Genomic DNA, 13,035 nt, shown 5'->3' with positions numbered 1-13,035 from the left:
GGTCGCTGATGCGGATAGACAATTCCAGCTCATAGTGTGGAGAAGAGACCCGTCTGAGTCCTTGAGAATATACCAGCTCAACACCGTAACATATGGGACTGGACCAGCCCCATTTTTGGCAATTCGGTGTTTGAAGAGGTTGAGTGAGTCTGCAAAACTCTCATTCCCTAAAGCTGCTGAAGTTATCGACTCCGACTTCTATGTCGATGACATGTTGACTGGTGCTGGTTGCGTAGAGGCGTTAAAGACAATTAAGTCTGTTGTGGCTCAGGTTCTTCAAACCGCTGGGTTTGAATTGACTAAATGGTTTTCGAACTCACCTGAGGTCACCGCATCCGAGAGCACAGTTAAACCGATAACGATCTCGGACTCAAAATCAACTAAGGCGTTAGAAATATCGTGGCTGCCACACGAAGACGTCTTTTAGTTCCAAATTGACACGTCAGTTATGGGTCTCCGAGCGACAAAACGGAACATATTATCGGTGACATCAAAGCTGTTTGACCCCCTTAGCTTGTTAAGTCGTTTAGTACTTAAGGGAAAGATCCTACTGTAGGAGCTTTGGCTTAACAAGCTAGATTGGGATGAGTCAATTCCAATGAACTTGGAAACAGCATGGAACTTATTAAAAGAATCCTTGGGTTTGTTGGAGAAGATTACCATACCTCGATTTTTTCATACTGATCCCATGTCACCGATTCAAGTACATGCCTTTGCCGACGCATCCATGAGAGCTTATGGAGCCTGCGTCCATATCCGTAGAAAGACTGCAGAAGGTTTCGAAGTCTCCTTGTTGACTGCAAAGTCGAAAGTAGCGCCGCTCAAGACGAAAACGCTCCCAAGACTTGAGTTATGTGCCGCTCACCTTCTTGCATACCTTCTTGTCACCGAATCAAATCGCTACTCAAGGTTCCAATTGAAAAAATAATAATATACTGGTCAGATTCAGAAGTTACTTGAAGAAGAAAGCTGGCCCAGAAATCCACACTTCGAGCTTTCCGAAGAAGAGCTACAGATGGAAAGTCGGAAGAAATCGGTCGGACTGACCGTCACGGCCAAGCCAAATTATTTAGTGGATTTAATCGAGGTATGCTCGTCACACCTCAAACTGCTAAGAGTGTTCGTTTTCGTGTTCCGCTTCATCCGAAAATGCAAAGACAAAAGTCTCAACATTGAGAAAATTCCGTCATCCGTAGAATACGACGAGGCGTTTCTAAAACTAGTCGAAATAACGCAGAAAAATGAGTCTCAAGAAGATATTGAAAGGGTTCGTAAAGGCACCAAGTTAGGCCCCAGTCTTCAGCGTTTGAATCCCTTCATCCATGAAGAGGCTGGGACTTGGTGCTCTTTTTCGTTGTTGCGAGTTGGTTGCGACTAGTTAACGCTCCTATGTCATATAATGCCAAGTTTGCCTTTTTATTGACAAAACGCTCGCAGTTTGTGCAGACATACGTTCGCTATCTGCATCAAACGAATTTTCATGCCGGCCCACCAGCACTCGTGAGTATCCTTATACAGCGCATTTGGATAGTGAATGCTCAGGCGGTCTGCAGGGCGACAGTTAGGTCGTGTATTCGTTGCTTTAAATGCAAGCCTCTACTCCAGACCCAAATGATGGGCAACTTACCCGCAGACCGGCTCCGTGCTCTCCGCCCATTTTCAGTATGTGGCGTTGATTTTTGTGGCCCAGTCTATACGACTCTGAAAATTCGTGGAGACCGTGCTGGTCGGGATCGAGGCGGTACTCAACTCGCGCCCGCTAGGACCCCTAAGCCCAGACCCAAGCGACGTAGACGCGCTGACTCCCGGGCACCTGCTGACAGGCGGGCCGCTCATCGCACCCCCAGCACCCAGGACCCCGGACCAGGAGGGTCTGAGCTGCTTAAAGCGATGGCGGCTTGTCTCGTCAGCCAGGCAAATGTTCTGGCAGCGATGGTCCCGGGAGTATGTGCTGCGCTTGCAAATAAGATGCAAGTGGCACCAGGAGGAACCCAACATCAAGAAAGGCGACCTCGTAATCGTCGCCGAGGACAACCTGCCCCCTCAACAGTGGCTGCTCGGAAGAGTGGTCGGAACAACCGCAGGGCAGGACGGAAGGGTCAGAGTGGTCGACCTAAGGACAAGCAGCGGAGCCACGGTAAGGAGGCCAATCCACAAGTTGGTGCTTCTGCCACTGGCTTGAAGACTTCCAGGCCTTTAACGGTGGCGGTGTAGCGCCATTTGGCTTATAATTTGTATTAGAATAAGGTTAGGATCGAATTTGATGAAGTCTAGTGTAAGTTAGGCTAGGGAAAAGCGGGAGCGCAATAAAAGCTCGCTCTCTCGCTCTTGGCGAATTTGCTCCGCTTTGCCACCGTAGGTACGATAGACTTAAAAGAAATTGTTTGAATATAGGGAGTCGACACAGTCTATTGAAAACGAACGCACGCACCATTATTTTTTCGTCATAAAATACATTAATTTGCAGCCACCCAAAGTTTTCGGTATTTCATATTTTGAAAAACTATTATAAAATTTCAATAACCATGTCGCAAACGTACGCGAAATAGACGTAGAATTTGGCTTAATCTGGTCAAATCTGCGAAGCAGAACAGAATATTCTAAGTAAGTAACGGTCGCGAATGTATGATCTTTCCAAGTGTTTGTTTTACTGCATCACCTCACATTCTCCCATAAATAACTTCATATTTTCTTAATAAACAACTTAGTTGGCTTTTAAGCGACTTTGAGCAAAAACTTGTATTAATAATCCAATTTCTTAGTAATAGTAAAGGTAGTAGTAGAAAATAGTAAAGGAAAAAATAGCTATCGAAATACCTAAGAAGTGATCTTTTGCTTATTTAAACAGGTTTTCAGTTAATGAAATTATATTCCAAATGGTTAAATTAGCTGAGTTTAAATCAATAAAAATTAATATCGATACATCGGAACTTTGTTTATATTGACTTAATTTTTTGACTTTGGTTGACATTTAAGATGGAATCCATTTCTACTCCGATGGATTCAAGCCTAAATGACGATGTTGAGTTAAGTTGCCTTCGTTAAAAATGACACTGCAGAATAAAACGAAGGGGAAAGTTGTGAATTGCTGCTACGCCCGAAATTAATACATTTATACCCGATACTTAGGCAATATGGCTCTCCTAAAGGAGTGTGTGCGACAGACACAGAAAATCAGTCAGCACGTGTCGGGCGCTGCATATTGATTTGCTCCTTTTGGTTATAATAATTCGTGGACGTTGACACGCAATGACTGCATCTTTCAAGAGGCGATGCAATTACTGCACCGTCAAGTGGCCCGTGTGACACCAGCAGAAGGCTGTTACGCGAGCATGCAGGAAAGATGGCTGTTAGACTAATATTCGAGGAAGATTAGCACTAAAGTTTCTATGAGAACTAGTCATGCATTCAAAATAAACATAAAAATACCACTACAATTACTAATTACTAGAAAGGTGTGTAAGGATTAATAATTTAATAAGAGGAAGATAATTAGTGGTGGATATAATATGGTAGAGGGAATTATAATCCGAGCATAAGACCCTAGACGGTTCATGCAAGGAATAATTCGATCTACAAAGTGGAAGGAAGAACGGTAACAAATTTCTAGTAAGTCTAATAGGAATCGTGAAGTTTATGCGGCTCAACAGATCAGGGCTGTCTATGTCACCCCTGATCAAGTTGTGCATAAAAATCACACCAAGCATTTTTCTACGGTTAACTAAGGATGGGAGGTTTACTAATAGCAGTCTACTAGAGTAAGATGGGAGTATCACACCTTCATCCCAGTTAAGGCCCCACAGAGCAAAGAGTAAAAAGTTTTTCTGTACTGATTCTTTACGGTCCTAGTGTACTTTGTACTGACGGCACCATACACAGGAGCCGTATTCTAAGATGGGACGAACAAGCAAGGTGTAGAGAGTCTTTGTTATGTAGGGGTCGTCAAATTCCTTTGACCACCTCTTTATACACCCAAGCACGCCCATGGCCTTATTTACCATGGTAGAAATGTGTTCGGAAAACTTGAACTTGGAGTCTAACATAACACCAAGATCATCCACCATGGTAATTCTCTCAAGATAACCACCAAATGGGGAAAAGGGAGCCAACAAGGGGCTAGAACGGTGAAATTTCATAACTTTGCATTTCAAGGCACCTTAACACCGTAACAAGTTTGCACAACACCATGACTGAAAGTTATTGAGATCGGATTGCAAGCGAGAATGAAATGAAATGTCCTTATACTGGACACAGAGTATGTGTGAGAGTATGTTAATACCGAAGGCAGGTTATTAATAGGGAGTGTGCAGAGTAAGGGGCCTAGATGGCTGCCCCGTGGTACCCCCGAAGAAACGTTTAGTGGTAAAGAGAGGGAGTTTTTGAAGAGGACTCTTTGAGACCTGGAACAAAGATAGCTAGAAATCCATCTCAGGAGGTTGTGCGGAAACCCTAAAAGGTCAAGTTTATGCGCTAAAATCGAATGGTTTACAGAGTCGAATGCTTTACTAAAGTCGGTGTAAATAACATCCGTCTGTAAGTTACCTTGAAAGCCTTTAATAATGAAAAAGGTAAACTCTAACAAATTCGTGGTGGTTGATCGCCGACTTATAAATCCATGATGAGTTGGAGATATAAGTGACTTGCAAAGGTGTTGCAAGTGCGAAGTTAAGACTTTCTCAAACATTTTAGGAATAGCGGATAACTTTGCTATAGCTTCATAGATTTTTGCGTCTGACTTGCTACCTTTTTATGGAGAGGAATAATAAACGATTCCTTCCAGATCAGGGGGAAGCAAGAAGAATCGATGGGCAGGGTGAATAGTTTAAGCAAGGATCCGCACATAGCCTCAGCGCAGTACCTGAGTACACAAGCTGGAACCCCGTCTGGACCCGGTAAAAACACCGGCTTAACTAGTCGAAGATCATGAAGTAAAGAACATTCATTTAACAAGGGACTGAAAATGCCGTTCGACCCCAGTAAACCGTATGGGTAGCTTTCCTCAGAATAGGTGGCCAAAATTTGGCGGAGCAAATGGTGTTAAAATATAATTGGGGAGATGCTTATCTTAAACGAGGCTATCTCCCTAGCATAAGAGAAGTTAAATTTCTCCACCTTTAAACCCACGGCTTTTAATTTGGTTTCAATAAAAGCAATTACATCATTAGATGTGAGGTCAGGAGCCAGCCGTGAAACAAAAACTTGTCGTTTTGGGGGGACTCCCACCAGTGGTTTAGTCACCACAGGCCTAGTACCTGTGGTGGCAATATCCGGAGGTCCGGAACGTCTATTTACTGGTGGGATCGGGATAGATGGGACAACTAGCGAACTTGCGGACAACACGGACGCTGCAGACGTACTTGGCTGCACATTCTCCGAGGCGATGAATTCGGCTACCGAATCTGCATCGCCATCAGCTGTCGTTGCCCTTGGAGTGGCAAACGAGATCAACTGCTGCACACTTGGAGTGGTCGGAGTCAGTTCTTCGGCGGCGCACGGCTGAGTGACGGTTGGCACTTGCAGATAATAATGATCCGATCTGATCCAGATTCGGCTATCTAATCGATATGGTAATTTTCTATGATTGTGCGGTTTGTAAACTTGTAACATAACAGTGAGATCTAACAGAGGTGGGAGCTTCAAAAGATTTAATACTCTCTAAGGGCGCGCGCACACTGTAGCTGAAAGCGGAACTGAAATCAAAGCTGAAAGCTCAGCTGATCTGAGAGCTTTTCTCAGGCAGAATCAGCTTGCAGGTGCGTACACTGTCGGCTGATCTGATTGCTGAAAGCTGAAAACCACTGCCTCCCTTTGTCTATCTCCTTAAGTGGCATCAATAGATATCATAATAATTATTATTATTATATTGTTAATGAATTATTACTTCACAGCACGTACAGTAGCCAGACGGAAGTTTTCTTCGTTTTTTTCGTTAGTGTATTTTAACCACATTTCCGCTGAGTTTGTATTCGTATTACTTTTATTTTACGAATTATTACATTTTTACATTACATTGGTAATGGTAAATAATAAAACTTGTTTGCCCAATTTATCGCCTTCATAGAAATTATAGAAATAAAACTATTATTCAAATATTTTTAATAGTCCCGCTTATTGCCCAGCGCTGGGTTAACCGTAATTTCGCTTAAAAATGTTTTGCAGCCCATTTTCGATCACTAATGAACCAATACACTTGAACAAAATCAGCAATCAGCTTGCTGAAAAAACAAACATGCTTGATCGATCAAACTAAGTTGAGCTGATTTCAGCGAGCTTTTTCAGCATTCAGCTCAGCTCAGTCTGCAATGCACCGCACTTGCACCGGTGCAGTGTGTTTGTTTTTTCAGAGCTGAAAAATAAGCTATCAGCTCCGTTTTCAGCTCCGCTTTCAGCTACAGTGTGCGCGAGCCCTAAGATCTGTGGATGACCCAGATTTTCGCTTTCGGGCGAAATTTTGTATATACACTTGTAACATTGTGATATCACAGTAGTCTGCATACAAAGTTTGTTTGCTCGGATACAAAGCTTGGACGGTCAGACAGAAATGGCTATATCGACTTGGCTATTGATGTTGATCAAGAATATATGTACTTTATGGGGTCGGAAACGCTACGTTCTGTGTGTTACACACTTCCACTTTCACCTCAAAGCTAATATACTATAGGGGTAGTACATACTCTTTTTAAGATTTGGGTATAAAACCAAACTAGCAAGGGTTTCAAAACTTACATTAAACATCTATGCGCATTCAATGCATTTAATTACTGTAAAGACGCTGTGAGTATACATTAAGACAAAAATATTGATTCGTACACCCGTATCATTAAAGTTTGGTCATCAATACATTGGCCTTGATGATGTCTAAAAGCCTTCGGTGAATACTTTTCACAAAGGTGTCCCATTCACTAATTGTGTCCCACTAAAAACCAGTGCCATTTTTAACGATTCTTTCGATATAATTTTGCTCTTCCGTTTTTTTTTTACAAAATTCCCCGAACATGCTTCGCGGAACCTAAGTCAGGTAACTGGGGTGGAGCCTGGGCTATGAGCCATGGCTATTAATTCTGACAACATTCAATACTTTAAGATAGTTTCACCAGCTAAAGCCAGGAAAAGTGACTTGGATAATGGAGCACTCAACAAGCGATTCAATATTTTTACCATTTAAATCTTAATAAGACGTAAAATTTACTAAATATGTACATATGTATGTATGTACACATATATGCACATATGTATGTACGTCAATGCATCATGGATTTTTGTTTTGGAAAACCTCACAAATCTGAACGACTGCTTAATGTAAATAAAAGGTTTACATACCAAAATAACTGATAGGAAGAATATTTCTTTTGTTATGTTGATACAAACATGCATATATAAAAATTAAGACAGGGTGCTGTTTATTTAGACAATGCACTACAAAGGAGTGTAGATTTTTTATAGACAGCTATGCACATTCATATGTAACTGTGTGCATATGGAAAAATGTTTTAATTTTTGTAAACACAATTCGAATCTATTTTCACTGACCCCTCTTTTTTTAAAGCGAAATTCACCGATGTACAGTGAAAAGTATTATTTACAAGCAAGCACTATTCATTGTATTTTACTTGACAAACTGATCGAATATCTGTACTCGATAAAATGTAACAATTCTCTATTACTAATTTTTGTTAAACTATTTTCATACATACATATGTATGTACATATGTATATGTATCTATGAAGAAGTGTTTTTAATTTTATAGGCCCTGTTCCTGCTTGGACGTTCATTAGAAATTGACCAATTCGATTTGACTTGTAATTCCGGTATGGGCACATCGAAAGATGTTTTTAAATTGATTCCAGCTGCTGAATTCATATGAAATAAAAATGTATCTACTGAACCTCTAATATATAGGTTCAGGAAATACATCTTTTATATATTTTCAATTTACATAATATCAAAAACCGTTCAAAATACTATTCGCTATCTGAATCTGCAATATTGTGGATGCAACAGATTCTCGTCCTTTGTGGGGTCGGAAGGGGGTGGGGCGAAATTCTGAGATATACGTTTTATAGTGAGATCTAACAGAAGTGCGGATACCAAATTTGGTTACTCTAGCCTTAATATTCTCTGAGATTTGTGGATGCCTCAGATTTTCGTCCTTTGCGGGGGCGGAAGGGGGTGTGGCGAAATTTGGATACAAAACGGTCAAGGTCCGATATCACAGGAGTATGGATACCAAATTTGGGTGCTCTAGCTCTTATGGGTTCTGAGATCCTTGAACTCATATTTTGCAATTGGCAAAACCGACCACGAAACCTGTGTGTTAGAGTGAGACAGAGCGAGAAAGAGTGAAATTGTTTTCTTGATTCTGGCTATAATAATTATACGATCTGGTTCAGATTTTGCACTCTAGAAGATATAGTCATCTTCTACGATTCTGCGTTTTTAGTTTTCTCGTATCGTCGAAATTGTGGATGCCACAGATTTTCGCTCTTTGTGGGGGCGGAAGTGGGCGGAGCAAAGTTTTGAAATATTTTTGTAGCAGTGACATATCACAGAAGTCTGGATCCAAGACATCGTTGCTCTAGCTCTTATAGTCTTTGAGCACTAGGCGCTGAAGGGGACGGACAGACGGACGGACGGACGGACGGACAGACGGACAGACAGACATGGCTCAATCGACTCGGCTATTGATGCTGATCAAGAATATATATACTTTATGGGGTCGGAAACGATTCCTTCTGGACGTTACACACATCCACTTTTACCACAAATCTAATATACCCCAATACTCATTTTGAGTATCGGGTATAACAAGTGAATTTAGGTTTCGGATTCAGCCGTCTGTCCGAAGAACATCAACATCTTCAAGAGAACCAAGTGCTACATGGGCCGCGCCTCGTAACAGAACACCCAAGAGGAGCAGCTCCGGTTTGAATTATGTATGTTGGGGCTCAGCACCTGTGGCGTGGTAATGCGGCGTCAGCTGCGTAGCCGGCGCCGTAGACTGAGATAAATTTCAGAACGGCCTATATAAGGTGCAGTTATTAGTGTTGTTTTTGTTGTTGCATTACATTACCACTGATGTGATTATTTTATGATATATTTTATTGACATATTTTTTCAATTCACGCTTATTTTAGATAATATGCATTCCAAATTCATACATACATATGTATCTATGTATAAATTTGCCATATATCTACCGCATTTCGGAAAGCTCGTACTTATTTCATCGTTGTTCTCATCGCTTGTTAAATACATGCATGTCTCTAGTTGGTCAAATATTAAGCTCAAAACAGTGGAATCATTTCTATCGTTATCAATCCAAATATTGAGAAATTTTTTTTGTAGAAAAATTCAACATAACGTATAAAGTGAAAACATCCGTTAAATTTCAAACCGCCGAACTATTTGCGAAAAAATGATGTTATAGCCAGCCAGCAAAATTGGTTCTGAAAATTGCAATGATCGAAAATCGCTGCCTGCTTGCTTTTCTCATAGTCTAATGTCATAAAGGTATAAAAATACACTCTTTACATTAATTTAGTATACATACAGGCAGGCTCCGTTTTTCATTTACTTTTGCGGATCACGTTTTCAGCTAAAACGTTTCGTTTTCGTTTTAAGGCTCTCCAGTTTTCACATATTTTTACTGTTTGCAACAAAACGAAAATTGTTGTTGTTGTTAAAATAAAATGATTTATAAAGAAAGCAAAAGTTAAATTACGCTGATACGGGTGTCAAGTTTATGTTAATGCATCAATAAGTCATCTATTTTTTTGCAATTAAGGTTCGGTTCGTTGTTTTCATTTCGTCTGCGAAAATGTTTTCGGTTTGAAAAAGAAGAAATCGTGCGGAATGTGAAAACGGGAGCCCCAATTTATGTGTATTCAAAAGTAAATCGGAAAACTTTTGTGAATGTGAAAAACGGAGCCTAGCTGATAGTAACATTTTGAAAAAAGTTAGCACAAAATTTGGTTTTATCACTAACCATACAGTATATTGATGTGCCAGTTCATACCACGAAAGCGTCACACACTGGCTAGCGCGTTCAGTACCCCAGAGTACTGACGCGTCATCATGAGAGAGAACGCAGAGAGAACATCTTTGCGCACACGCAATATGTTTCGACAAAAATATGTGATTGTATGTTTTTTCAGATTTTTTGAACTCTCTCAGGTCTGATCTGTTTTGCCTCCAGCATGTTTTAGTGTATGGGTGCACATACATTCTCACGTACTTTGCGTGTGTGTGTGTAGTATTGCTGGCCGCTAGAACTAAAATTTGAGTTTGGTTCGTGTTTTGTGTCTTTTGATGGACTGACCTACCGCCACAAAATAAATAAAGAATGGGCAGGGGGTGGGGGTATGGTACACAAGTAGCTGTGTTTCGTGATATGTAGGTGTGTATTTTGTTCTGGGGCGCGGTAGGTTGGCCGTTCGAATCGGTGGTGGAAACGTAACTAACTTCTAAGGCTTATGATCTATGCTCTATGCTGGCTTGACCGCCGTGTGGATCGTGACCTGTGGATCGTAGACCTCCCGAGCGCCCCTCCGAGCGCGCGAGCCCAAGCTGGGACCGGAGCGCCCGGCGTTGGCACAGTGCGCGGCAATCATCTCCTGCTGGCCTGAACTCTTTTAAACGTATATCTCAGAATTTCGCCCCACCCGCTTCCGCCCCCACAAAAAAAGAAAATCTGTGGCATCCACAATATTGAAGATTTGAGAAAACTAAAAACGCAGAATCATAGATAATGACCATATCTATCAAATTGCTGTATCTGGATCAGATCGGATCATTTTTGTAGCCAAAAGCAAGAAATCAATTTGCAGTGGCTACGCAGCGCTCGACGACATGTTTTCCGTTTTCCGTCTCAATGTAGCTATACTGACTATGTATCGGGTATAAATGTAGAGCTGCGGTTTGCGCTCTGGGTTTGGTTCTCTGACGTTATCGTTGTGCCTGCATTTTTTAAGAAATCTATTTCTAGTATGAGGTTGTCTGGTACTCCTATCATAATTAGGAACGATTGTGTGGTTTCTTTTCCCCACCGTTCTACTGTTGTTTTTATTCTGCATGTTGTTCTCCGAGTGCTTCCATCCTCGAGCCGGACGCGGATCCTCCAGCTGCGATCCGATGCTGGCCCGTCCTAGCAGTTCGTTCTTGTTGACTATTAATTGTGTGGTGTCCCAACCAGCTAGTTTTGAGCCCCGGGAGTTTCGAGGGTTTGTGCTGAGCCCTGTGCGTTTTCCTGTGGTTTTCTGCAGCAGTCTATCATGCGTACTCCTTTTTTGTTGCAAGTCCAGGAGTACAGTACATGTTCCGTGCTGCGTATTCGGGTTTTATGGCCATAGTTGCCACATCGGTGAATATCTTTTGTGGATATTGTCTCCTCTGCTATGATGGTTGGTCGTTTTGTTGGTTGGTCCATTGGCGACATGTAACCTTGGAGAGTGCTGCCTCCGTTTATAGTTTTCCTCTTATATATGAATATGACCTCCGACAGCGTTGGAAATTCTCTTCTTTTCACGTATAGTTTCAGGGGCAGACGGCAGTTCTGGTATGTTATTTCCCGTTTTTCCTGCTCTGTGTATGTTCCGAACCTCATTAGTTTCCTTATCTCCTGGAGGTAGTCCCTCATGGTTTCTGTTTCCGCTTGTTTTCGCTCCGCCACTAGCTTTACTAGCTCCTCTTGGTATCTGGGGTATATGAAGTTCTGCTTTAGTACGGCCTTTGCTTCGTTCTATGATGTCACTGGCGTCTCTCTCTGTGTGCCACCAGTCCCGTGCGCTCTCCTCCAGGATTATCGGCACTGCGAATACCAGGTGGTCCAATTCTAATCAATAGGTCTCTGCTAATTCCTCCATCCTGATCAGGAATTCTAGCAGTTCTTCTTGCCAAATGAAGGACAGAAGGGAGCAGTCAAGAAACAGGAGTAGAAACGGAGTAAGCGGTATTGGAGTGAGCGGTTTGGCGAATACACTGGCATGTTTGAGAGAAGAACCAAGGCAGATATTGAGTGAAACACTGCCGCCAGATTTATCTGAGAGAGTGACGCCATTTTTAAATGAACAGCTGCCGCTGCAATTGAGTTAACATTTGCTGCCACAATTGAATGAAAATTTGGTCACAAGTCACGCTGAGTACAAACTGTACAACGATAAGCTACTCCTCGCCATGTTGCAAATCGTGCAAATCTTACACAATGGTTGCACACTTGAGCATGTGGCTATTTGACCTCGCTAAACTGCACCATTACAGACGTCAGGAGAAAGGGTCTTAAGGGAAGATCATATATTCATATAGATCAGGAGCGGTATAACGACCGTATCAAGTTTTGCCCAATATGTGAAGGGCGGCACACGATCAAAGACTGCAAGACTGATGCGATAAATTTGGCGGGAAGGAGTTAAGTGCGACGAGCCGATGCCAAAGGAATTGGCCAAAACAGGGTGTAGGGATCAGCAGCTGCGTAGTCTGGACTGACTTAAAATCTGTGCTGCACTGCTTAAGCAGCACCCACCAGCGGTACAAACAGCTTGTCGGAAATCGGATGGCGGAGCTTTTAGAATCCCTTGAGGTATCCCAGTGGAGGTGGGTACCATCTGCAGAAAACGTGGCAAACGACTCAACGCGGACGCAACGCCATGTGGATCTTAGTCAAGGATCACGATGGCTGTGGACCCTCTTTTCTAAGTGAACCTGATGAAAACTGGCCGAAATCTTCTACAAGTGATGGTTCCTGCGCACAGACCATGTTCCATCGGAGTTTGCACTGTTCATGGTAATCATGTTCATATCTTTGCAGTGGTTTTCCAACTACAGCCGACTGGTCAAGACTGCTGCATGGGTCCGCAGATTCATCCTAGGACAGAACGGTAAGCTCAAGCGATACGGCCTCACTGCTACCGAGTGGGCCGATGCAGAGCGTATCTTGATCCAGCAGGCGCAATTTGAGGCGTTCGGTAAGGAGATCCAATAGATGACCGTCTCTAAAGGCCGTCAATTGCGAGAGATGACGACGACGATGCAATTATACG

General features: G+C 42.3%; 1 protein-coding gene across 6 annotated transcripts in view; it reads right to left on the bottom strand.

Annotated features, from left to right (window-relative positions):
* Npc1a (Niemann-Pick type C-1a) overlaps nt 1–7,803 on the bottom strand; it is a 205,208-nt gene extending 197,405 nt beyond the window's left edge. For 2 of the 6 annotated variants that reach the window (XM_033380367.1, XM_033380370.1), the window contains exon 1: nt 7,321–7,802. In XM_033380367.1, coding sequence (XP_033236258.1) covers nt 7,321–7,374 — 54 coding nt within the window. In that variant the 5' untranslated portion in view covers nt 7,375–7,802. Of the gene's footprint in view, nt 1–7,320 lie in introns of all 6 variants that reach the window. The other 4 variants (XM_033380373.1, XM_033380372.1, XM_033380368.1 and 1 more) reach the window with 3 other exon arrangements.
* Between the last annotated feature and the right edge of the window lie 5,232 nt (nt 7,804–13,035).

The sequence above is a fragment of the Drosophila pseudoobscura genome, chromosome 4 (assembly GCF_009870125.1).
Source record: "Drosophila pseudoobscura strain MV-25-SWS-2005 chromosome 4, UCI_Dpse_MV25, whole genome shotgun sequence".
In the NCBI taxonomy this organism is placed as follows: Eukaryota; Metazoa; Arthropoda; class Insecta; order Diptera; family Drosophilidae; genus Drosophila; species Drosophila pseudoobscura.
Note: the sequence above shows the minus strand (reverse complement) of the source record. Positions and strands in the feature narration are given on the sequence as shown.